General features: G+C 48.4%; 1 protein-coding gene across 2 annotated transcripts in view; it reads left to right on the plus strand.

The window, feature by feature from the left end:
* LOC138510587 (tyrosine-protein phosphatase non-receptor type 9-like) overlaps positions 1 to 26,053 on the plus strand; it is a 1,111,802-nt gene that overhangs the window by 992,927 nt on the left and 92,822 nt on the right. For both annotated transcript variants that reach the window (XM_069626356.1, XM_069626357.1), the window contains exons 10-11: positions 17,486 to 17,564; positions 17,665 to 17,815. In XM_069626356.1, coding sequence (XP_069482457.1) covers positions 17,486 to 17,564; positions 17,665 to 17,815 — 230 coding nt within the window. The remainder of the gene's footprint in view (positions 1 to 17,485; positions 17,565 to 17,664; positions 17,816 to 26,053) is intronic.

Here is a 26,053-nt window from a genome sequence, read left to right on the forward strand (position 1 = left end):
TTCCTCGCCTTGTTTTGGGCTTTGGCGAGCTCTCCGTCCTGCCTTCTTGGCAGGGGCGCGTTGTCCTCTGTGGGCGATTGCAATCGAGTTACTTCACTGATGCTGCCCCTTTGAGTCTCTCAGGTAGATCTTATTACTGTTATTCTGTAATCCTTTCTGTAAACTAATGATGTCTTTTCTCTCCCAGTAGGTGCGCGAGAGTCCGCTCTGGGCCGTTGGCTGGATTTGGGCTCACCGGCAAGCGATGGTGTTTCGGGAGCGCCCCGATGCGGTAAGTGGGCGCTATACGTAGCGCTATGGTGCCGTGCTTCTGCTAACCTGTTGTCTTTTGTTCCCGTTGGCCCCTCGTTCACCGAAGCAAGAGGCTCCTAAGCGGTGCTGGTCGATGGGCGACTTGAGAGGTAAGTTGCCAGCTCTGACGTAAATGTCTAATGTCTTTTTTCTCTTTTTTTGCAGGTTCGAAGATCCAAGAAGCTTGCTGTTCCTTGGGTGCTGATTGCAGTCTGCGGTGGAATCTCAGGTAAGCTGCTTAAAATAACAATGTTCCTTTGTTTTGCAGGTGCAGACTTTTCGAGGTTCGAAGATGCTGCAGAACACGATGAGCGTCACGCTGCTGGAATGCAAAGTAACGCGAAGTGTGTACTGGAGTTCGGGTGTGGTTTATATAGCCTGCAGGCATCCCAGGTATCACTGGGTCTACCACACCCAAAATGCTAGACCGCATGGTTCAGTTTAGGAACTGAGCCATGTGGAGGCATCAATGTTGTTGCGCAATGCCCTTATGGGCCCTGATTATTGCTCTAGCATATGGGCCTGGTGCCAAAGGTGCCAGGACTGACTCCAAGAGAGTCTGGGGGCAAATGTCAAGGCCCTTGAGGGCCTGATGGGGGTAGAAGTAGCCCACCTGGCCTGGCTATCCAGGCTTAGGGCAGGGATCGTGACACAAGGTTTGGTCTGGACTGTGTCGAGGGTCGGTGAGTACTTTCCTAAATTACCGGTGGCCCCCTGGCACATCCATTCACTTTTACACGCAAGTGTCCCTTTAAAGATACTCACCTTGGCTGGGATAGCCTGCGCTCCCCAGCTATTCCTGAAATCCGAAAGTCACTGTATCTGGAAGGGTAGAACCTCTTCTAGGAATTGGAACTTATTCTTCATTGCCTCAAGCCCCTTCCTGAGCAGCTACAGCCCCTGAAGAGAACCGGCTTTTTCATTTACGCATAACCGCGCGTTATTACTTGGAGCGCTAGGCCCCTCTCTTCGTAGGGCTGGACTACATAAGTTAGGGATTGTTGATGAAGGACTGCCTAAACTGATATCTGTTTTGATTTAACACCTTTCTATTACATGTTGTGGTTATTTTCTCACCCCATCTTCTGCCTTAGGCTAATCACATTATTGTATATGTTAGATAGTATATGAACTTGTGTGGTATTGTTTGTTCATAACTGTGGTTGAGTTGTATTTTGATTATAAGGCCTATAATACATGTATTTCTGATACATCTGTCTAAGAGTAATCTGTGGAGTTTTACTTTGTTTGCTTATTGTGGGCTTCCAATCACTCTTGCCCCACCTGAGACTTAGTCTTGACCTCCTGCCAAGCTACCGTTGATTGGTCTGGTTTTTCCAGAAGGTTCCCCTGTTCCACTAAACTAGAGCGGCCTCCTAAACTTCTACCCCCCAGGTCAGAGTTTAGAAATCCATCTTAACATGCAGTGCTTAGCAGCTACTGGGAAAAGCTGTGATATATGTCCCTCTGAGATCTGTTCCCAGAAGGTCAGTTTATAACACTTCAGACCTGGAGGGAGGGCCATAAAGGCACACCAGTAGAGATGCTTCAAGTTTACAAATTAAGGGCAGCGATCACAAGGCAATGGAATGCTACCCACTAGAACCTTCAGAAAGTGCGTTACTGGTTTATATAACTAGCTCATATGGTTGTCGGAAGTTGCTTGCTTCATTATATAGAATGATTATTGATAAGACACTGGAAGTAAGAAAGGGAGTTCGAAAATACTGTACGATAACCTTAGACATGGAGATACTAGACGACCTGTGGGGTAAGATGTGTACGCTTAGCAGATCAGTATCATTAAATGTCATATTTAAATTCATTCAAATTAAAATATTAAATATGTTGCATTACACTCCCAAACGACTGCAGAAAATGTACCCTGAACTTGATTGTAGCTGTCCACGGTGCCATAATGAGAATGCGGATTACATGCATATAATGTGGAAATGTCCATGGCCTCTCACAGTTTTGGAATCCGATTGTTTCTACAACAGCTCAGATAACCAGTCACCAACTAGATGTATCATCGATAAGCTGTCTCTTTGGGATCTGGGACACTGTCCCTGAGAAACGCAAAAGAACTTTCTTAAACAAGGCCTGTATGATGATGAACCACAAATGCAAATATCTATGTAATTAGTAAACCTTCCTTTCTAACCAGCAATATCTTATATATGTAGTCTTATATATGTAACAGCGCCACGATGCCCTTGGGCTGATGTGCGCCTTAAAAATGCGAATAAATAAATAAAAATTGTTGCAATAAGATGTATACTTAAGAAGTAGATCAGTACCCCACTCAAGTGAAAGACTGGCTGGAATACCTACCTGGGTTGATTGCAAAGAGTCCTTTATAGCATTACAACCCGCAATGTCTCGGCCCAAGGACAACTGGAGTGAATTATGTACGTTTCTAACACCACATTACGTGGGGTTAACTTAATGCCAGAGCAAAATAGACAAGGGTTTTGGGATCTCCAGGGGTTGATACTGTGTAGTGTTATGATAAGGCATACTGATGTACACTGTATTATAATGTTGCTTGCTAATGATGTCTGCAAATTCCAAATAGCTTTTATTTTTTAAACGATTCACGAGGAACAGGAGAGGCATGCCTTTATATAACAGATTGATTAAACACTTTCCCAAGGGGCTTTTCAGAAGAACTCAATACGGTCTTGGTGGGCCTAGTGAAAAACAGCTGCTAGCCACGACTCAGTTCAAGTATTTCTCATGGAAGGTGGCATTCTTAGTGGCTTTCACATCGGCTAGACGAGCGTCATAGATGCAGGCTCTAGCAGTAAACGAGCCATATTTACAGTTTCGGAAAGTTAAAGTTCTGCTAATGACAATCCACGTTTCATCCCCAAGGTTCCAACGGACCTTCATAAGAATGCAACTATTGCTTTGCTGGTCTTCTTCCAGAATGCTACTTCTCCTCCGGAAGTAGCTCTTCACTATTTGGATGCAAAGAGAGCCATTAAATATTTAATCCACCCGACCAAGTCCTTCAGAAACACGACACAACTGTTCCTGGCATATGAACCTACTAACAAAGGGAAAGTGCTGTCCAAGCAAGGCATTTCCAGATGGATTTCATCTGTGATATCCTTTTGCCATGTGGCAGCAGGAAAACCGTTGGCTGCTCTGCCCCATGTTCATTCTAGAAGGGCCACGGCAGCGTTGGCGGCCTTATGGGCGGAGGTGTGGGGGGGGGTCCTTGATCGCAGACATTTGCCAAGCAGCTACCTGGTCGTTGCTCCATACGTTTACAATGCACTACTCCTTGGAAAGACAGCATGCAGTTGACGGTCAAACACTGAAAGCACTCCTTCAGCGTCTTTTTCAGTAAGGTTTGCTTTTTTACCTTTTGCAACCACCAATAATACATATCTATTCACAGCATGTGAATCTATGAACGATCCAATGCTGGAGAAGGAGTAAGTTGCTTACATGCAACTCCTGTTCTCCAGCATTGGTATATTTCATACATTCACATGCGCCCTCCTTCCTCCCCTGCAAGGTAAAAGCCTTCTGGGTCTGACCAGCATGCGGGTAGAATCTGAGGAGAGAATGAGGAGGAGGGTCTATCTATTTGATGTCCCATTGGTTGGGACCAAAAGCACCCATAGAGGCTGGCAGTCTACACAATAGAATATTCTTTGCTTTAGGCAATGCAAACCTAAGGTAACCAAGGATTTCCAACTTGAAGCCTGGGAATATTCCCAGCATATGAATCTATGAAAGATACCAATGCTGGAGAGCAGGAGTTACAGGTAAGCAACTTACTCAGTCAGCCCTCCCCATAGAAAATGACCGCTCCTAAGACAATAGTGCTCATTGGGCTGGATGTTCATTCTTGTGGGCTTGTCTCTAGCTTCAGGGGACCTATATACAGTAGGGTAGGAAGAAGCCCTGCTGAAGAAGCTTCAAAACTGGCTGAGATCTTCTGATGATGAAGCTCTTGCTGGCACCTTGTGAATCCAGTTTTCTACATTCCAGGGTGAGACCAAGATCTGTTCCCATCTCTCTAGTCTTGGCATAGCCACCTAGCATGAACTGTCTACAGCTATAGCTTGTCTTTGTGCTCAAGGACATGACCCGGCAGCTGGACTAAAGGAATGCTTGAAACCAAAGCTCTATCAGCTGATAGACTCTGAGAGCTGAAGCTACAAATCCTAACCAGAGGAAGAGCCTGCAAGAATACAGGATGCAGTGTCCCCACACAATATGTGAATGACAAATTGTCGTCCTACCTGGTCCAATTGCTGTGTGCCATCGTACTGTTACTGAAGCCCTTTCGCCCGAAGACCAGAGGCAGCTTTGACTACAATTCATGGACTGCCACCAACCCCGACTCCTACCAAGACATGTTCCTCTCAATGTGATGGTGAATTTCGGAGGACCTTTCAAATACCAAAACCAGATGCAACAGTAGTCCTAGGCACTGGTATTCTGTAAACACAACAGTTAAATGATTCAAAACTATAGGATGAAACTCACTGAAAAATCACAACTGTGAGGTACCCCCAGGAATGTTTGAAAGGTGGACCCTACAACATTTGAAACGGCCTGCCTGTGAGCTACTGTGCACATTGTTACCTTTTGAGCAAGTCTCTTTTTTACACACTTTATTCTTAGTCATCGCATCCTCTCAGGAGAAATGGTGGAAACTAGACTGCAATACAGTACAAACCCAAAGGTATACAGTAGAACAAATTCACAACCACATACTTTACATTTACACCCATTCTGGCTGCGCTCAGCTTCTGAGCCAGCTCCCGCTAGACCAAACCGCCATCTCTTTACTCTACCCTAAACTAGGTTAGGTCTGTGGTTGGACTGCAGCATTCTCCAGCATGGGGTCTGGCATGAATTCACATGCTCATGAATATTCCCCGTCGTCAGGCTGGGAATCCTCGGTAAAGAAAAAATCAGTATAAGTTTCGTTTCTGATCTGTCTTTCTTAGTAGTAACCAATCACTGATGTCTGGGTCATACTGCCCCCAGCCATTGATTGCCCTCTCCCTAAGCCCCGCCTCTGGCAGCCATCCTCAGATTTTTACCGCACGCTCAAGTGTTGGAAATCCTCGTGTTTAGCTCTCGAGTTTATTTTTTTTTACTGCGTTTTCACGTTTTTTCGGGAGAATTTCTCATTTTTTCGGTTTAATCGAGCCTCAAGCTCCACCGTTTCTACTTCCGATAACGGGGACTCGTTTCGGAATTCTTCTACGCCCCTCAAGGGTGAAGTTTTCATCGAGTTTACACTTCTTGGAGGATTCCGGAAGATCTGCGGCCTACCTCAACAGACATGGCCCAGGACAAGGGGAGCTTGACGCCCGGATCCAAGCTGTTCAGGAACTGCCCTGGATGCGGATTATATAACGTTTTCAACCTGTCTTCACCTGTCCCAGCCGTGGAGCAGACCCCCTCCTTCACCAGAGGAGCAGGAGCTCCCCCGGACCCTGCAGGAGCAGTGGTCTCCCTTTCCTGGATCCATCCTGAATTGCCCTCGAATTCGGGTAAGAATCATAATTCCGTGCGAGATTAGTTTTTTCTCGCTGCTAATTGCACCAGTGATCCGCCGACCTGCAAGAATATCTACACAGCCTGCATGTTTTAAACTTGATGCCAACAGCTGCTGTGTTTGCCCCTGCCACCATTAGCCACCACGAGGTTTTTACACTTCCAAGATGGCCGCCCGCCATGTCTCAAGGAACCCCAGTGCCTAACTGAGCACATCCGACTGTCCTCGCATCCGATTGGCCATTGAGCCACCTTAAGCAGCCTATCGCCAGCCGGTAGGCGAAGCCGGCCCACTCCCAGCAAGGCCCAGGATAATAAGGCCAATACCTGTCTTCACCTGTCCTCAGCCTTCCTCGCCGTTCGCCCGGACCCCCTGCCGGATTCGAGACCAACCTCAACGGTAAACGCCACTTCGCTTTTAAATTGAACTGCCTAGACTCTGGAAAAGGCTTTGTTACCACAAGCTACTTATTGCCACTCTCGTGCACTCAGGCCTTATTGCATGCTGTATCTGTGCCCAAAGTTGCTGCCATTTCCAGTACATAGGTGCTCAGTCGTATTTAGACTATTGTGTCGTTAGTCATCCCTGTAACATATAACTGCACTGTGCCTCACTGCTGCTCGGCTACCCTATGAAATTCTAGTTGCCATTTTTAACCGCATTGTGACCATCTGCTCTGTTCTGCTGATCTGCTCACCAATTGCCTCTAGATCTGTTGACCTGCAGCCCAATGTGTCCCCGCTCAACATACTTTTATAGCCACTAAACTCAATGTTGTGCTTAATCTGCTCTAAGTGCTATTCTGAAGTTAGGGGTTATTCTGATTCTAGGTGTTATCTTGAACTAAGTGCTACTCTGAACCTAGGTGCTATTCCCATTCCAGGCGCTATTCTGAATACATGCTACTCTGATCCAAGATGTTAATTGGTACACTGGCGCAATTCTAAACCTAATGCTGTGCTAATTGACAAACGCTTACTATGACCACTTTGCTTACCTGTACCTGAGTCAGATGACAATCTGCAACCTTGCACTACATGGATTAGGTAGTATTCGGCTACTCCAAGCAGGCCGCACTGTCCACTGCTAGATTTCGACCCTAGACAGGACACACACTGCACCTTACCCCCCTCACACAATGTTCCTCCCGGGCCTTTACTCTATACTACTGAGAACCATTCTCCACATCACCAATTCCGCATGCCTGCCCAGCTCACCCCTTAACTTGACCAGCCTAGGCACCGCATCACCCACCCTCACAGAGCCCAGCACCACAATCATGCTTACCCTACTCGCTCCCGCATGCCTTTCGGACAGGCTGACCAGATTACGATCCAGACTTCCCAAAATACACGAACCTAGAGCCAGGGACTCCACACAATCCATACTCACACACCGAACATCCATTAGCTCCTGCGCTAACCTTACGCTAAAAAAACCCGAACCTAAACCCGTCAACTCCACTACAACCAACAATAGAGCGCTCAGCACAGCTACCACCCCCACCCCTGCCAAAGCCAAAACCCTACCTATAAAAGGTGCCCTCATCAACGCACGCTCCATGATTGCCCATGCCACGGACATCGCTGATCTCATTTTAGCTGAAGATCTAGACTTCCTAGCCATAACAGAGTCCTGGCTTCATGCAGCCGCAGGCCCAGCCCTTTCGCTAGCCATCCCCACTGACTACACCATCATCCGAGCGGACAGAACTGAAGCTAAAGGCGGTGGTTTGGCCATCATTGCCAAGACCCACCTTAACATCAGACTCAACTCCGCCACACACCTCCCATCATGTGAATCACTTACAGCCAAACTACCCATCGCTAACTCCCAAACAATATCCATTCACTTACTATACAGACCGCCCGGACCCCCGGGATCTTTCGAGGAAGACCTCAATGCCATCCTTACCGACAACCTAAAAAACTCCTCACAATGCCTTCTCTTAGGAGACTTCAATTTAGGCTACAAAGACCCCAAAGACAATCAAGCCACTCTCATCAGTAACACCCTGTCTGAACTAGGCTTCACACAAAAAGTAACCAGCCCCACCCATAACAAAGGGAGAACCCTTGATTGGATAGCAGACTATAACTGTGCCGTATCGATCACTAACAACACTCCCCAATCCTGGACCGACCACCACCTCCTCTCCTTCTCACTTGAGGCCTCAAGCCCTACAACCAACATGGCACTAGCCCCAGCCATCCACACGAGAAGCAAAAAATATATTACAGTAGAAAAACTGATCCCACTCATTCTTCCTACACTAAGCCAACTCCAAGACTCTAATCCCTATGACCTCGTAGAAGGCTATAACAACACCATGCGCATAGCCTTAGACGCCATTGCACCATTGAAACTTAGAAAATCCAAACCAAAAAAGCACCTCAACCAATGGTTCTCCAGCCATCTTAAAACCCTTAGATTGGAAAAGAGTAAACTGGAACAAGTCTGGAGACAATCTCCGACTGACCACAACAAACTATTGCTTAACAAAATAACGGCCAACTATAAAAAAGAAATCATAGCGGCCAAACAAGAATCCTATAACCAGAGAATCTCCCAATCCAACTCCAGCTCCAGAGAATTATTTACTATCCTGAAAGAATTGGAAACCCCGGTAACAATCCCAGAAACTTGCGTTAAAAACAAACAATGGTGCACCAGTGTCCAAAATGCACTAAACAACAAAGTCACTGGCCTTCAAACAAAAATTAAAAATAAGAAAGACTCCCTCACCAATCTTACCAACCCCATCAACGCCCACTCGAGCCCTCCACCCTCACACCACACACCTAACACTGCTCGCTTCAGCTTTTCCAAAGTCTCTTCCCTCGAAGTAGAAAAAATAATTCTTGGCCTTAAACCCTCCAACTGCAAAGGTGACCTCTGCCCCCCACAAATCATTAAAGACGCGGCACGAGACCTCTCGCCATTCATCACCAGACTCATCAATGCCTCTTTTTCCTCAGGAACAGTCCCCAGTAACCTTAAAGAGTCCTGGGTCCTCCCTCTCCTCAAAAAACCCTCCCTTGACCCGTCCATCCCAACCAACTACAGACCGATTACCACCGTCCCATTCCTGCTCAAGATACTAGACAAGACAGCATACCAACAAATTCAAAAGTATCTTGAAACTAACCACCTTCTAGGAATAAGACAATCCGGCTTCAGACCCCAACATGGAACTGAAACAGCCCTGATAGATCTGAAAGCCCAAATAGACGTCCTTAGAGATAACGGGAAAACTGCATTACTACTCCTGCTAGACCTCTCTGCGGCGTTTGACCTAGTTGACCATACAATCCTATGTAATCATTTAGACTCAGCTGCCCACTTTTCACAAGAAGCCATCAGTTGGATTGAGTCATTCCTCAACAACAGATCCATGCGAGTCTTCTCCTCTGCCGCCGCCGAACCCATCCCCATTACATGTGGAGTCCCACAGGGCTCGTGCGTCTCCCCCACTCTGTACAACGTGTTCACAAAGCCCCTGTTTGATGATCTAGATGGCCTGGGTATCACCTACACTAACTACGCCGATGATACACAGATCCTCATCCCGTTGACGGGGGATTACAATGAGGATTTGGCCTTGGTGAACAGGGTGTATCTCATCATCCAGGCATGGATGGCTTCGCACAGTCTATGCCTGAATGATGACAAAACTGAACTCATCATCCTTGGTTCTACGTCCAACCTAACCAAACTCGACCACAATTATGCCAACTTCATCATAGATGGGAACCTAATCAAGGTTTCGAAAGAAGTAAAAACCCTAGGAATATACCTTGACTCCTCCCTAACCTTCCACAAACAGGTTAGCTCGATGGCATCCTCTACGGCCTACACATGTAAGCTCATAAGAGCAGCCAAACCCTTCCTCTCCACCCACAGCTGCACTACACTAGCCAGAGCATTGGTATTATCCAAACTGGACTATTGTAACGCCCTCTACATAGGAGCCACCAAACAAATCACCAACAAAATTCAGACGCTACAAAACAACGCCCTTAGGGCAGCACTCAATATTCCCAGGAGGGAACACATTTCCAATATCAGGAAATCCCATAACTGGCTCAGCACAACAGACAAAATCCTGCTTAAAGTAGCATCGCTCACCCACAAATGCCTGAATAATGCTGCCCCACGCTATCTGGCAGACAGAATATGCAAACACAGCCCCATCAGACCCACCAGAACCTCCAATGCTAATCTGCTCACCGTCCCCAGGTTTAAACGCACTAAAATGGGTGGCAACAGCTTCCAGGTTGAAAGCACCTCAACACTGGAAGTCCCTACCACCATCGCTCAGAACTCCCCAACCTTACTCACTTTTTAGACGCAACTACATCCATTGGTTAAAGAACACGAACCACTAACACCTCTAACACCACACGGCTGCTCTCCGCGTTGCATGCTTTAAGAGAATCTGTAAATTTGTAATACTAAACTTGTATATATTTGTAATTCTTTAAATACATCTACTGCATTCTCTCCTGCCAAACTGTACACATGTTCCTTCATCGTCACACTGTAATTATGTAATGTAAAGTATAATTATGTAATGTAAAGTATAAGCATCCTGTAACCAAGCTTTGAATCACCTTGCTGCTCAAGCGCCCTCATACCCTCGGGTCTGGTGCGCAATACAAATGAATAAACTAAACTAAACTAAGGAGGACGAGCATTTGCGATGTCTCTACTGCCTCCATGGGGACAAGACGCACGTGGAGAAGGACTGTACGTTCTGCAAGAACCTTTCGGAACGGACCAAACAAGATCGTCATTCCCGCCTCGCCACCTGGCTGGAGAAGGGCACAGCAAGTGAGAAGGCGAAGAAGAAGTCTGAGCGGGCTTCTAAGTCCTTTGAGGGCACCCCGGCGACGGGGGCCCAACAGAAGACCAAGCACTGCGAGTCTGCGGGCTCCGGGAGCGCCGAAAGGTCGGGCTTTTCGGTTGCCAAGCAGGGCGTTACTTCCCCAGCACGTTCGACCACGAGCCAGCGCTCTGGTTCGGGGAAGAGAAAGTCCGAGAACCCGGGTAAGCCGCTGGAGCGGACCCGGTCCATCTCGAAGGGGGAGCGAGGAACTGACCCTCCCCCCAAGGCGAAGGCCCAGGACGCACCTAAGGTGGTGAGGGCTCTGATTCACCGGGCTAAGGCCTCTACTGAAGTGGTCGCTGCGACCCTGGAGGAGCCGGCTGAGACTACGCCCATAGAAACGGCCTCTGGGCCCAGAGTATCCCTGCCGCTGCGGAGGGAATCCTCTTTCCAGCCCATCGCTAATACCCCCGTGAAGCCCCTGGCTGAAAAAGAGGGGGGGGGGCGGCCATTACAGACTCGGAATCAGCCTCTGAGGAGGAACTGGTGGAGACCGAGAAGGGCCTCAACGAAAGGTGCATAGGCCTCAACGAGAGGTTCATAAACCTCAACGAGAGGTTGGAGAAGGTTTCGATCCCAGGGGACGGTCCCTGCTGGCGTGATCAGATGCCGATGACGACGACAACAAACGGGGCCCAGTGTAGCGGCCGTCCCGTCCATCGCAGCCATTGCCCGAGCCCCAGGATAGCTCGGCTGCCATTTTGTTGGCAATCCAATCCTTATGTACCGAGATAAGGACGAGATTACCACGCACCCCGACGGAGGAGCCAGAACCAGGCCCCTCGGGAAGCCCTCCAAACAAGCGGAGGAGAGTCCACCCCGCTCCGCCCTTCGTGCCTGCGAGACCGGTGGACCCCTCATCCCCCTCGCCGGGAGAGGATACGGGGACGGACGATGATGGCGGCGACGACACAGCGGACATCCCGTCGTCACCCCCCCCCCCCCCCGCGGGCGTCCCCAGCCGACAAGGTTGGCTCTTTCCACGCCATGATAACCAGGGCATCCAAGCTCTTCCAGCTCTGCCCTGAAGAACAGAAAAAGGAGGGGTTTCTGTACCAACGACGAGATGCTAAGAGGAAGTCGGTCCTCGCAGTGCCTTTACTCGACGACATCTGGGACGAGGGGCTTGCTGTCCTCAAGAACCCTGCCACGACACCCGCCAAGAGGGACAGGTACGAGAAGAAGTACCGAGTCCCCGATGCCGCCCCCTTGTGCCTCAATGCCGAGCCCACGCCGGACTTGGTCGTCTCGGCAGCGGCTAAGAAGAAGGCAGCGGGCGCGGCGGCTTCAACTTCCACTTCCCCCGCTGGACAGCGAGGGCAAGAAGTTGGACTCTATGGGACGACGAGTCATCTCGTCGGCAGCGACGACGATTAAGGCGGCCAATGCCTTAACGATCGTGGCCCGCTACGACAGGGAGCTCTGGTTCAAGATAGCTCCCCTGCTAGATTTCCTGCCTGATGACAAAAGGGCGGAGGCCCTAGAAATTCTGCAGGAGGGCGAGGTGGCGTCGGATCACGCCATAACGGTGGCGACGGACATTGCCGATACCGGATTTCGCCAATTGGGCAACAGAGTTTGCCTCCGACGACGAGGATGGCTCAAGGCGACAGACTTTCGCCAGGACGTCCAGACCAGAGTGTTGGACATGCCGTTCGACGGCAACAACCTCTTTGGTAAGGGGGTGGATGAGTCTCTACAGGCAATCAAGACCGACTCGGAGACGGCCCGGGCCCTTGGGGTGCTTCAGCAGCGACGGCCCTTTTCGGAGCCCCGGAGGCAGACGGGTGCCTCCAAAGGATCCAGCGGTGGCTCCTCCACTTACCGCCAAGCGGCCCGCTCCTCTTCCCAGGAGGCCTACAGAGGTCGCGGCAAGCAAGGGGGTTCCCGCCGTCGTCGCCAAGTCCACTTCCAAGCAAGACTGACCTGGCCGGGTTGTCGGGACCCCACCGAAGCACCCCGGTGGGAGGCCGGGTGACGAAGTTCATCAGAGTGTGGGAGTCCATCTCCACCGATCGTTGGGTGTTGGACACCCTGGCCAACGGGCACTCGCTGGAATTCCTAAAAACGTGCCCTCGCATTCCTCCCTTGGCCAGGAAGGAGAATCACATCCCTCAACTGCTGTTGGAAGTAAAGGCAATGCTCAAGAAAGGTGCCATCGAGCTCGTCCCCAGGGCTCCAGAGTGTACTCAAGGTACTTCCTCGTCAGAAAGAAGACAGGCGGTTGGCGCCCCATCCTGGACCTGCGTCGGTTAAACAAATACATCAAGGCGCAGAAATTCAGGATAGTCACCCTCCAGCAAGTGCTGGGACAGCTGGAGGAAGGCGACTTCCTTTCGTCGTTGGACGTGGAGGATGCTTACTTCCACATCCCCATTCTAAAAAGGCACAGGAAGTTCCTCGGGTTTGCGGTTCAGGGACGCCACTACCAATTCAGAGCCCTACCGTTCGGATTAAAGTCGGCACCCAGGGTTTTCACCAAGTGCCTGGCACCAGGGGCGGCACGGCTGCGCCTGCAGGGGATCCACGTCTACCCCTACCTGGACGACTGGCTAATCCGGGCAAGGTCAAGGGGACTCGCCATCGATCATACGGCCAGGACCGTCCGGTTGCTCACGGAGCTGGGGATCGCCATCAACTACCCCAAATCCCACCTGGTTCCATCCCAAGTAGCACTGTTTTTGGGTGCAAAGCTTGATACAGTGGAACAATTGGCCTCCCCTTCAGAGGAGAGGACCAAGACCATCCTGGGCAAGGTGCGGCGCCTGTTAGCCACGGAAGTGGCCAGTGTGAGGTCCATCAAGTCCCTTCTCGGGATGATGTCCTCATTCATCTACCTTGTGCCCCTTTGCAGACTTCGGATGCGCCCGCTGCAGGAGTTCCTCGATGCCCGCTGGTTTCAGGCGAGGGGCTGCTTCGAGGACAGGATCCCCCTCGACGAGGAGTTCCGTCGGGCGATCCTATGGTGGGGCACCAGGGCTCACCTCACGACGGGCACGGACTTTCAAACCCCGGCGTTTCAGGAGACGGCGACCACGGACGCCTCTCTGGAGGGTTGGGGGGCCCACACCGGAGATCTCCACGCAAGAGGCCTTTGGCTCCCGGAGGAGAGGTCTCTTCACATCAACATCTTGGAGCTCCGAGCGGTGTTCTGGGCGCTCAAGTCGTTCCTCCCGTCCCTCAAGGAAAGTGGTGAGGATCTTCACCGACAAAACTACCACAATGTTCTACATACGGAAGCAGGGGGGCACCAGATCCCCAGCCCTATCCAAGGAGGCCCAGGATCTGTGGCACTTGGCCGTCACCCAGGGGATGTTTCTGGTTCCCTTCCACCTGGCAGGAATAAAAAACATCATCGCTGACTCACTCAGCAGGGAGCTGCGTTCGTGCCACGAGTGGGAACTGCGCCAGGATCAAGTGGATCGACTCTTCCAATGATGGGGCAAACCCCAGATCGACCTGTTCGCGACGGCGACGAACTCCAAGTGCCAGAGGTTCGCCAGCAGGTTCCCAAAGCTGAGGAGCATGGGCGATGCTTTCTCGTTTCCTTGGGACGGCCTGTTTCTATACGCCTTCCCTCCATTGCCGTTGCTGCTCCGCCTCATCAACCAGCTCAAGAAGTCCAGGTGCAGGATGATCCTCGTCGCACAGGCGTGGCCGAGGCAGGTCTGGTTCCCGGACCTTCTGGACTTGTCAAAGTCCCCACCAGTCAGGCTGCCGGCGGACGCGGATCTTCCACCACGACCCACAGTCGCTGAACTTGCAGGCCTGGCTCCTGCAGCACTAGAGTTTGGAGGGTACGATATCCCGGCTGATTGCAGAGAGGTTCTTGCAAAGGCCAGGGCATCCTCCACTCTTAAGTGCTACGGTCATAAATGGAAGAGGCTCTCTGTCTGGTGCCTTGCACAGAAGATTAACCTTCTGCGAATTACGGCCCCTCAAGTGCTGCCGTACCTGCTGTCGCTGGCCAAGGCTGGAATGGCTCACGCCTCCATAAAAATACATCTGGCTGCCATCGCCCGATATACCAGGACGACGGGACGGGCGTTCTTGTGCTCCCATCGCCTGGTTAAGGAATTTATGAAGGGACTATTCCGATCATTCCCGCCGGTGAAGGCTCCTGCCCCGTCGTGGGAACTGAATGTGGTGCTGACCAGGCTCATGGGGGCCCCATTCGAGCCTATGCATTCGGCGCCTTTGAAGTTCCTTTCATGGCCTTGTGGCCATCACCTCTGCACGACGAGTGGGAGAGATTCAGGCCCTATCTTGCAAGCCTCCATACTTGACTTTTCATGACACAAGGGTGGTGCTGAGGACACACCCCTCCTTTATGCCCAAGGTGCCGTCGGACTTACACCTCAATGAGCCCTTGGTGTTACCAGTTTTCTTTCCGTCGCCTTCGACGCCAGCTGAGGGGACTTTGCACTCGCTGGATGTAGCTAGAGCGCTGAAGTTCTATGTGAACCGCACGAAGAGTTTTCGGAAGACATCACAACTGTTTGTGAACTTTGGGTCTGTGAATCAAGGGAAGGCTCTCTCGAAGGCTTCCATCTCCAGATGGCTCTCCGGCTGCATCATGCATTGTCACCGGTTGGCAAACCGACCGCTGCCCGGTCGTCCGAGAGCCCATTCGACCAGAGCGATCGCTGCTACCACGGCGTTCCTGTCTGGTGTGCCCCTGCTGGACATCTGCAGGGCTGCTATGTGGAGGTCGACGCACACCTTAACAAGATTCTACTGCGTCGATCGGGACTCCAGGGAGGAGTCCAGGGTCGGACAAGCAGTGCTGAGCAACCTGTTCGCTTAAGGTGAGCCTGGTGAGGAGGTAAGAGATGCTTAATGTTGAGTTGTTGTACTGCTTAATGTTGAGCCTGTTGCCACCTCCCGTGGTTGTGCATGTGTATACTGCTATGTATTCTTTTATTCATGAGCATGTGAATCCATGCCAGACCCCATGCTGGAGAAGGAACAAGTTACTTACCTGTAACTGTTGTTCTCCAGCATGGGTCTGGCATGGATTCACATGCGAACCCTCCCACCTACCCCTCTGCGGCTCTTCACTTGGTTATACTGCCACTTGGCTTGCTACCAAATCTGAGGATGGCTGCCAGAGGTGGAGCTTAGGGAGAGGGCAGTCATTGGCTGGGGGCAGTATGACCCCAGAGATCAGTGATTGGTTACTACTAAGAAAGACAGATCAGAAACAAAACTGATACTGATTTTTTCTTTACCGAGGATTCCCAGCCTGACGACGGGGAATATCCATGAGCATGTGAATCCATGCCAGACCAATGCTGGAGAACAACAGTTACAGGTAAGTAACTTGTTCCTTAGGTTGTGGGACATTCGTTTGGTTGCAAATAGGGTCCAAAGTCTTCGAGTGAGTCCATGAACTGCTGTGTTCATGTGTTTGACCCGAACACTTATTAAGAGTGAATCTGAAATGTATAAACCTAGATACATGGTTGTCTCAGATGCCGCTTCGTTTCTCTGTACAAGTCCATGTCGATTCCTAACATATGTATAGCATTTAAAACCAATGTTTGGGTTGACATTACTTTTTTTGGTTTACCCAGTATACCTGAAAAATAGTGTCTTACTGTCTAAATATTTGCAAAACGCCCTTTAACTGAAAATGGCGTTTCGGCGAGTTAAACAAAAGGAGAAAAAACAGAATGGAAAAAGGGCTAGGAATGGGTGGAGGGGTGGAGGGGCGGGGGTGGGGGGGATTTGAATAAGATAGAGCCTACCATGGTAACCATCCACGTAAGGCTGGTAAGCTCTGTTTAAAATTTAGAAAATTGAGAATGAAGTGTGGCCAATTTGTATGTATATAAAAGGACAAGGCTTTTATTCCCACTCCTTCAAGAATGTTCAAGAATACTAGACTGTTCCATGCAATCCTTAATGTTTTCTTGTTCGTTCAGATTATTCTGGATGAACACTCCAAGATGGCCTCAGTACCATAACTCTTGTCCTTCCTTCAGAAAAGGAAAATGTCTTTGCAGACCGATAATCCCATACTCTGATGTGGATGAAAGACTGGAATTATTTGAGATTTTTTACATCATAGAAGCACTTCCTTTACAAAGTGCTTCATGTTGCTCTCTCCACGCCAACCCACGCATGTATGAAGGTGAAGACTGTAGTGTTGACTATTTTTTAGTTTGACAGAATTCTCATTCGTCATTGTGTAAAGTGTCCTACTTCCATGACTCTGCAAATGACACATACATATCTACTGCAATTCTCAGTGTTGGCTGTGAAAAATCTGTTCTATCAGCTATTGCGTTCAATGGTAGCACATTGCTCTTCACGCCGGCTTGTCAAGTGTTCTAATCATCGTATGACTTTCAAGCTTTTTTCAAATAAAGTTTGCAGCAAGGATCGCACATAACACATGTAGGCTGCTCCTTATTGGTATACAGTTGAAATGGTTACTGGATAAAACATTGAAAAGAAATATTGATTGCCAAAGCGTATATAGAAGAACACGAATCGATTATGTGCACTTTTTACTACAAAATAAGACCTAATTCGATGATAAAGACCATAGTGTTAATCCTAACTAACTATCCTGGGGAAAAGGCGAAAAGCCAGATGAAAAGCGCAAGCAGTGGCTAATGTAATAAATAGAACAGGTCTGTGGGTTCAGTATAGCAAAGCAACGAGACCGAAAGGGGAAAAGTCGACTTGGTGTATTACAATGTACATGCTTAACGGGAACTATTGGGTGCTTTCGATATTAACTGTTAACTGATCTCTTTCTCCAGGTCCCTTGCCAAAAACATATGATGATTTCTGGCGCATGGTGTGGGAACAAAACGTGTTAGTTATTGTAATGACGACAAGGTAAGTAAATATATTAGCAATGCAGTTATATTTATTGAATCCAATATGTGTGCAAGAAATTAAAACGGCTTTAATTTTCTTTGTTGTCTTTGCTTCCCAGGGTTGTAGAAAGGGGTCGGATAAAATGTGGGCAATACTGGCCACTGGAAGTTGAAAAAAGTGATGATGTTGGCCACTTTATTGTTAGAAGCATACATATAGAACTATTTCAAGATTTTAAGCTCACACACTTAGAGTTGTACGATAAACAGGTAAGACATTTTGTCTAGTGTGTGTTCTCTGCTTTAACCATAACAATCCTATTTGACCTTTGTATGTAGAGGCACCCTGATGTCCGTGTGATTCAGAAAGTGGCTCTGATTGGCCCATTGCATGACAACTAAGCATCCAGACAATGCCTTGTAGGGCAAGTCATATTATAGAAGCTGCTGGGTGCGTGGGACGAGAGACGTAGGACTTTACCTGCAAGGTGTTCTTTTTTCCTCTCCCATCTGTACAGCATTCCTCTGCCCTGTGTGCTTCCTTCATTACAGCTATCCCTCCTACCCACCACATTGTGAAGTTTGAGGACCTCCCCAAAACATCAGGGTCACCACTGTTGCTGCGGTTTGTGCCCAAAAGCATGAAATATAAGCACTCCACATTCGTTTATGGTCACCGCAGGCTGCCTCATTACAGGTTTAAAAAAACATGTAATAATACTTTCTAATTATATACGTGGTCTTGCTGGGAGGGCAGCTTCCCACAAGACTGGGTGGTATTTCGTTCATTTTGTAAACACCTGCCATGTCCCTTTAAATAATAGAAAAAGGGAGATTTGTGCCCTGGACCAGATAGGACTTAAAATAAAAAAACGAAAACATTGTAGCAGTGCCATAGCCGATTGCCCTCCTCCACAAGACTATTTTCTTTTAAAGTAAGACATACTGTGTCACAGGGACTCTTTTGTGGTCTATGCTCAAGCTCTAAGGTTTCAGACCCTTTTGTTCCTGACATGAAAACTGTATCATCATGTTCTTATAAAAGCAAAATGAGTTGTCCATCGAATGACACATAAAGAGATCAGAAATAATTTCTGGAGGCAGAACGTATGAGTTCATCAGGCATGCTGCACTGGTGCTGGGAGAATATGTGGAACTCTCTATTCTCTACCTGTTCAGGTGCCATGGGCTTACTCATTTGCCCAAGTTCACACACAATGTCCTATGAGTGGAAGAGGCGCTTGGGAATTAATTGAATGAGGAATGTGTTCAAATGGATTGTCGCCATGTGTTCTAAGCTGTTATTTCAAACATGTCTAATTCACTAGGCGAGTATATGTCCCTCCCTGAAATGTTTACTAAACTGCCCAATCCCCCTATCACAAATGGCGGCAAGTGACATTTCAGGCTGGCTAACATCAAATTTGAAATTTGCACCCTGTCCTAGATATTAAGCACGCGTCAGCCAAAGCATCCAAATTTGTATTTGGTTAGCGATAGGCAACTCTCAAAACCTGTTCCCCGCATCCATTACTGTCATGTCTCACTGCAAATAAAGCTTACAGCTGGTTGAACGAAACTGAATAATTTCCCTGACTTTGCAGTTTTCCCAATGTTAAACATACAAACATTGGGTTCAGAAAGCGGTGCTAGTTTGACTAATTGCATCAGTTTCCAGCTCTCCAGAACTCTACAGTTATGTTGCTGCTGTGGAGCTTCCTTACATTCTGGGGTTATCACCAGTAACATTGAGGATCATCAAATGTTTCAGAAGTCTGCTGCTGGGAAGCCTTTGGACCCATCTGGTCCCAATGAAACAGCCCTTCCAGTGATGTGATGGTATTCAGGTGTGGATATGTACCATTCCCTGGTAGCAACGTTTTTGAGTGATTTCTTAACAAGTTGTATCAAAGTTCTAATCCAATTGTATACAAACCTGTTTATCTGACTCATGCTCCGATATCTGTGTCCTTGCTTTAGTATCTCTGCTGCTATGCAGGGCAACGTTACTGCAGGCTATTGCAGGTCAGGCAGTCGGTAGACCATGTGCCTCAGTTTGTCCCACATACTGAAGGGAACAAGGCACTGATGTCCACAGACACTAGTACAGCTTCACAGGAAGATCTGTTCTTGGATGAGCTGCAAATCCGTCAGAGCTCCTGAACAGTCCTTCAGTCGAGGTGACCTCTTTGTGCTTCCTGGGAACACATTCTTAACAAAGGAATGGACGGATCCTCCCTCTGCATCAAAGTCTCGGAGGTGTTGTAGAAACACTAACCAATCATAGGGAGGAATCTGTTCAATCATTTTGGTTGGCACCCAGTCATTGGGAGCTGTAAATTACAACTGTGCTCGTCAGTTTTGGGACTATGGATAGAGATGTGTATTCACACCTGTAGAAATAGATCTTTATTTTGACACGTTTAAATTCTAGATTCCTATTAGTGTGCTATGACAAACGTCATGCCCTCTGTACACAGTACCACCCCACAATTCTGGGCAAGAAAAACAGATTTTGTGTTTAAATAATGAAATACCAGTTTAACCAAAGGTGGTCTCCAGCGTTACACCATGGAGATCACCACACAGTTATATGCTCAAATACAATTGGTCAACCAACACATTTTACTTGCCAATAAAATTCTTGCTACTGGCTCTCACACGAGCATTCAAATTAGCTTCATATCAATATATGTACATTCTAAAGGATACTAAGCATTCTAAATATTTCTATTGCTTCCATTTAAGTAGCACAATATATTTCAATAATAACATTGCCGCTTTTCGGCCAGTGTATCATTGTGCATTTTTCAGTGCAATCAATTCAACGTATTATAGAAACAATTCGTTTTCTCCAGTCTCAAATATGGTGTTGGAGAAAAGTTACTTGAACAATCAACATTTAAAACGGATATTCCTTTCAATTAGTTCCCATATATAAGCGTGGGGTTGTGAATGTATTGGCTATGTGCAGGTCATTTAAATGTAGACCATGGCCAGCTTAAATACCACTCGCACAGGTATGAATTCGGAAAACAATACTCTCAAGGATTCTTGCACTCTGCTCTGACATGTGTGCAGTCTTCTCAGAATATGGATGTACGTCTTTCTCTGAATGCATGTGGACAGTTTCCAGTAAACCTGTGGGTGCTGGTTTCAATCTATATATGTGTGTGCAACTGTCAATCTATGTATGCATGAACAACTTTTAGTATGCCTGTGTGTAGTTTTCAGTCTACATGTGGGTTTGGACTGAAGACGTAATTGTCTGCAGTAAAATGTACAATGTTAGAACCCTTTCCCTGTCACATTGCACATAGGACTGTCTGTGCATTTAAAAATAAAGGGCTTGCAAGGGTTGAACACTTTCCACTATTCTTGGTGAATAGAACTAATTCCCTATAATAATTTCTGTTGCACAAACATATCATTTATAGCTAGGCCTCCCCGATGGCAATTATGCATGATATCGCCTTAGACAATAGTGTCATGAATATACTATGGCCAACATGATTCTACACCGGCTTAAGCCACATTTTCTATTTTAAAAAATGCTTAACTTTACAAAGCAACCTAGCATTTAAATGGCACCAAAATGCATTCCGTTTTAAATCTCACCTTTCAATACAACGTGCCTCATTCTGAGTTTGGCAGTATATCCACTAAATTACCACCAAAACTGGTTACCGTTATCACCATTCAGTCCCATGAACTTCCACGGGATGCCGAGGGGTTGTATGGCAGTGTTAGTCCCCATTTTTTGAGTCCAAAGATGTATACTAGGATTTTGGTGGATTTACTGCTCTATGTAATTCTGTGGTGGTAAATCTGCAATTCTTTGGGCGTTTGAGTGGAGGATTTACCTCCATTATGCTGGTGGTAAATCCTCCTCTTCAACACCAAAATGTGTAGATTGGAGGTGTGGTGAATGCAGCAGTAATTCTGTTAACGGAAAAAAAGTGTCAGTAACGGAATTACCACCACTTTTTTACTCCGCTGCCAAACTTGTAATGAGGACCATTGGGCTTTAAGAAAATTACTTCTCACTTGTTGATGATGGTTGTGTCCGAAAGGAGGAAGCGTTTGCGGGTGTAACCCTATGTTTTTCTTTGGAGGAGGTGGTGAAAGCAATTGGGGCCCAGTCCCGAAATCGAGCCCCTGGTCCGGATGCTATACCAGCGGACCTCTTCTTGGAACAAATTGACCTATGGGCTACCGTGTTGACCCTGGCCTTCAATGCCTGTATGAATTCGGGGCATTACCCACCGTCATGGAAGATGCTGACTATTTCCCCGCATTTTTAAAAAGGGAGGTGCAACTATGTCTTCATCCTATCACCCCATATCTCTCTTGGACACCTCATTTAACATTTTTGAACGGGTTTTGTTGGGAGATATAGATAGTTGGCTCACAGAGGGAGCGATTTTGACAGATATTCAATTTGGTTTTCGCCCCGGCCTAGGTACAATGGAAGAAGTATTGAATTTGTACCTTCTGGTGTCAAACTTTGTATTTTGCAGGGGTAAGACGGTTTATGTCGCCTTTATGGACTTAAGCACAGACTTCGACAAAGTCGATCGAAGTTGTGGCTGTGCTTGAGTCCATGGGTTGTCCTGAGGCAATCCTGGGGGTGTTGCAGGAGATTTATATAGACAATAGAGCCAATGTTCGATTTGGAGCTGGGGGCAGGTGTACAGAGTGTTTTAACATAGGGTTGGGGGTTTGGGAGGGGTGTGTGCTAGCCCCCATACTCTCTACCCTGTACATTAACTGGTTATTGCAGGCCTTGTTGAGCACTGGTGTGGATTTTTTTAAATTGAGAGTAGGTCCTTCCCGGTATTGGCATACGCCGATGACACAGTGCTCATGGCTAGAACCCCAGGGCTCTACAGGCCTTGGTTGATGCTTATACCTCCTTCATGACTGGCCTGGGACTCAAGATCAACACTGTTAAATCAGCAGTGATGGGTTGTAGTGGAGGAAGGAATAATATTAAGATACGCCCCATAGTATGTAATGGGGAATTCATTCCTTTGGTAGCTGAATATGACTATTTGGGGGTAAGGTTTTCGAGACTTTGTCCGGGAGTGCCCATGTAAAAAAGCAGTCTCGGAAAATGAGGCAAAACCTGGGGGGGGGGCTTATCTCGCTTTCTAGCAAGATGTAAGGGCAGGCCCTTTCAATCGGCTCTCAGAATCTATACTTCGCAAATTAAGGCAGATACTCAATATGGAGCAGCATTATGGGGATATTGTAAACCCAGTGATTTGCAGGGTAAGGAAAATTGTTAAAAAAAATCTTTTAGGGGTCCCAGGTTCATCTCCTGGTGCCTCGGTTGATAGGGAACTGAGGATGGCCTTTTGGGAGGATGATTGGGCAGTTGCCCCGAGTAATTTATGGCAAAGACTATGGGGAAACAAGAATGCGACTTTGTCACTTTATCATAAGAACCACATTGAACAAGGACCGGTGGGCCAAAGTGCATTGGTTGAGGACTGTAAAGGAGCTTTTCTGTCAGTCTAATGTCCCAGTTCAGTTTCCTCCTGTAGCAGTGTTATCGTCGCTGGAAGTAAGAACATGTAAGGAGGCAGTGACTAGGGGGATTGTGGTAAAATGCGCCCTTGTAGCATGAGTGACAGACCTGGACAGCTATTGCAAGCTTATAAGCGGGATCCCAACCTTACAGCCGTATCGTGTTTGGGCTGGGAAAAAACATCATAGCTGGCTCATTACTAGGGCAAGATTTGATTGTTTACTGCTGTCGGCAAATACTGCAAAATGGTCTGGCTATCCAAATGACCCCAGCTGCCCTGTGTGTGGAGCCCGAGAGAAAATCTGAGTTGTTTTATATTGTTTTGCCCAGGTTATGGGGAGATAAGAAAACTGACAATTCTACCGATTTTAAAATGCACGGATTTACGTCCGTATAGACCCCCCATGATGTTTCTTCTGATGACGGGAACTGAAATGACGGCATGGGCCTTTTTGTCCTACTTGAAGGCTGCTATGTATAGAAGAAAGGGTTTTTTATGGAGATAGGATGCTGCATTTTAGAAACTCGATAATGTGTGGTTTTATTGTTTTCCTACTTTAGAATTTATGAATTTGTTCTGGAGAGTGACTAATCCACTATGTATCATTTGGTTACAATTCTTTTTATGGCATGTTTTGTCTGTGTTTGATGTATGTTTCTTTTATCTGAATAAACATAATTAATCTACCCCATGGGGTAAGGGATCGTTGAGTGCCGCCTCTGTCTGTCCTCGGCACAATCCAACACGGCTACTGGCACATGTGCCGAGCGCGTCCAGCCTACCGGAGCTCGCTCCAACGGTGTTACAACTACCGGCCATCCGGCTGAGGGCTCAGCGCCTACCAGAGGGGTCTCTGAGGTCAACGCCTCTTCTTCGGGTGCAAGACCCAAACTGTATCCTCTCGCGTGTCTGAGTCCTCTCTTGGCTCAGGGCCTCTACGCTGTCCTGCCCAGGGCATGGGGCAAGGCTTCAAAATGGCAGAGAAGCACGTGGTGGAGCCTACCATACCGGCGGGCACATTGGACCTAGCCCTGGGCCACTAGTGCTTTCACCCATCGAATGGGATTTGCAGGATGATCCCAGCCCCATTCCCTCTGGAAGCGGCAGTGGATCTTGCAGTGCAGGCTTCTGGTCTCCTCAGGGATACATCTTTCCATCACAGCTTTACAGCTATATGCACTAGGCGCCTCAGCTCGTTGACCAGGAACGGAGGCCCAGCGCCTTGGAGGGCTGGGCCCCTAGGAACCCAGCAGCTTGCGAGGACCACTTCTTTGAATGCTTACTCTTCCTCATGCGTTCCCCTCAGAAGGGGCTCTTGAAGGACATTATGAAGGTGATCATCGTCCAGTTGGCGCCACCACGGCCCCCTCCTCTGGGGGGGTACTCCTGTTCCTCCAGCGCTGCCGTTTCCTATGTCGGTCCCTCCCCTGGTCCAGGCCATATTGGTTGTTCTGACCCCACCCCCTCCTCCTGTACCCCCAATGTCTCCCCCCTCAACAACCGTTGGACCTATCAGCGGCTCTGGACCTAGGGGGACCTACCCCGCTGGCACCTGTGTCCCAGTGCTCGGATTCCCCGAGATCTGTGAAAAGGTGGGTGTGGAGGGGATGAGGATGCCGCCCCAGATGATGAACCCTCAGCAGCATCCCTTAAGGCCTTTCATGACCGCCTTCGGGGCCTGGCAGAGTTCTTGTGGGTCTCTCTGAGGAAGCCCCCCCAGAACTCAGGAGTGCTAGCAGATGTCTTGGGCAAGCGCACCACCATCAGTCTGGCATCCCTCTCCAGAAGGATGTTCTGCAAGTGGTGCTAAAGGTCTGGGAGAAGCCCAGGGCCAATGCCCATATTAACAAGATTTTGGACAGCAGGTTTGGGCTGACGGACGAGGAGCCAATTCTTCTTGCCTTCCACCAACAGCCACATTCCTCAGTGGTAGCTGCATCTTCCTTGTATTCTAAACCATTGTTGTCTTCCTTCACGGGAGCCACCTCCAGTTGCCTCTTCAAGGAGGACAAAGTTCTCGACTCCTTGGGAAAATGCTGTTATTCCATCTCAGGACTGCATCTGCGGCAAGCCAACGCAGATGGCCTTTTGGCCGTGGCTAAACAGAAGCTGTGGCGGGAGCTCATGGAATTTCTGCCCAACCTCCCTTGGTACAAGTAAGCGTCCATCAAGGCCGGGCTGGCAGATGCCCAGGCCATTGCGCAGGACCTCATGGAGTCTTAGGTTTCCCACATCGACACAGCCAGCAGAGGGCTGTGCCTTGGGGTCAAGATGAGAAGGATGGCATGGATGCACCCCACTAAGTTTTCTTCTGTCGTGCAGGAATGGATCCTGGATCTGCCCTTTGAGGGCGTGGGCCCTTTTCATTCATCAACAGATGAGTTGATAAAGAAAACCTCCACTCAAATCGCCAAGTCCTTGGCCATCCTGACAAAACCAGATAAAAAATCCTTCCATCAGTCCCTGGACTGGACCGAGTTCAAGCCCCGTGCCTTCTCAGGCTTCATGGGGTTCCAGGACCGTGGTAAACGGAGGCCTGACAGATCGCCCAACAACAACAGCAGGAAGCAGTAGGGAACGTTGCACAGGTTTTTCTGCTCCCCCCTCCTTTGCTTCCAAAAAGCAGTGACGTCAAGGTCGGGGAACACAGCTAGCCTATCGGGGGCCGTTTGGCTCTGTTCCAGGACACTTGGAAGTGCCTTTTCAGCAACCCCTGGATCCGATCTGTAGTCTCCACGGGCTTCAGTCTTCCTCTTCCTTTTCTTCTACCATCCTCTCCTCTTTGTCAGCTCGGGTCCCCGGCTCTTTTACAGGAGATCCTTTCTCTCTTGGAGATGCAGGCGATTGTACCGGTTCCTCTTCTATACAGGGGCTCCAGGTACCATTCTAGGATTTATGCAGTACCCAAGAACAACCAGGCTGGCCTGAGCGTTTTCCTGGTCCTGCCATTTCTAAATTTGTCTTTACCGCTGGA

Source organism: Ambystoma mexicanum, chromosome 6p (genome assembly GCF_040938575.1).
Source record: "Ambystoma mexicanum isolate Mex_15411 chromosome 6p, UKY_AmexF1_1, whole genome shotgun sequence".
Taxonomy (NCBI): domain Eukaryota; kingdom Metazoa; phylum Chordata; class Amphibia; order Caudata; family Ambystomatidae; genus Ambystoma; species Ambystoma mexicanum.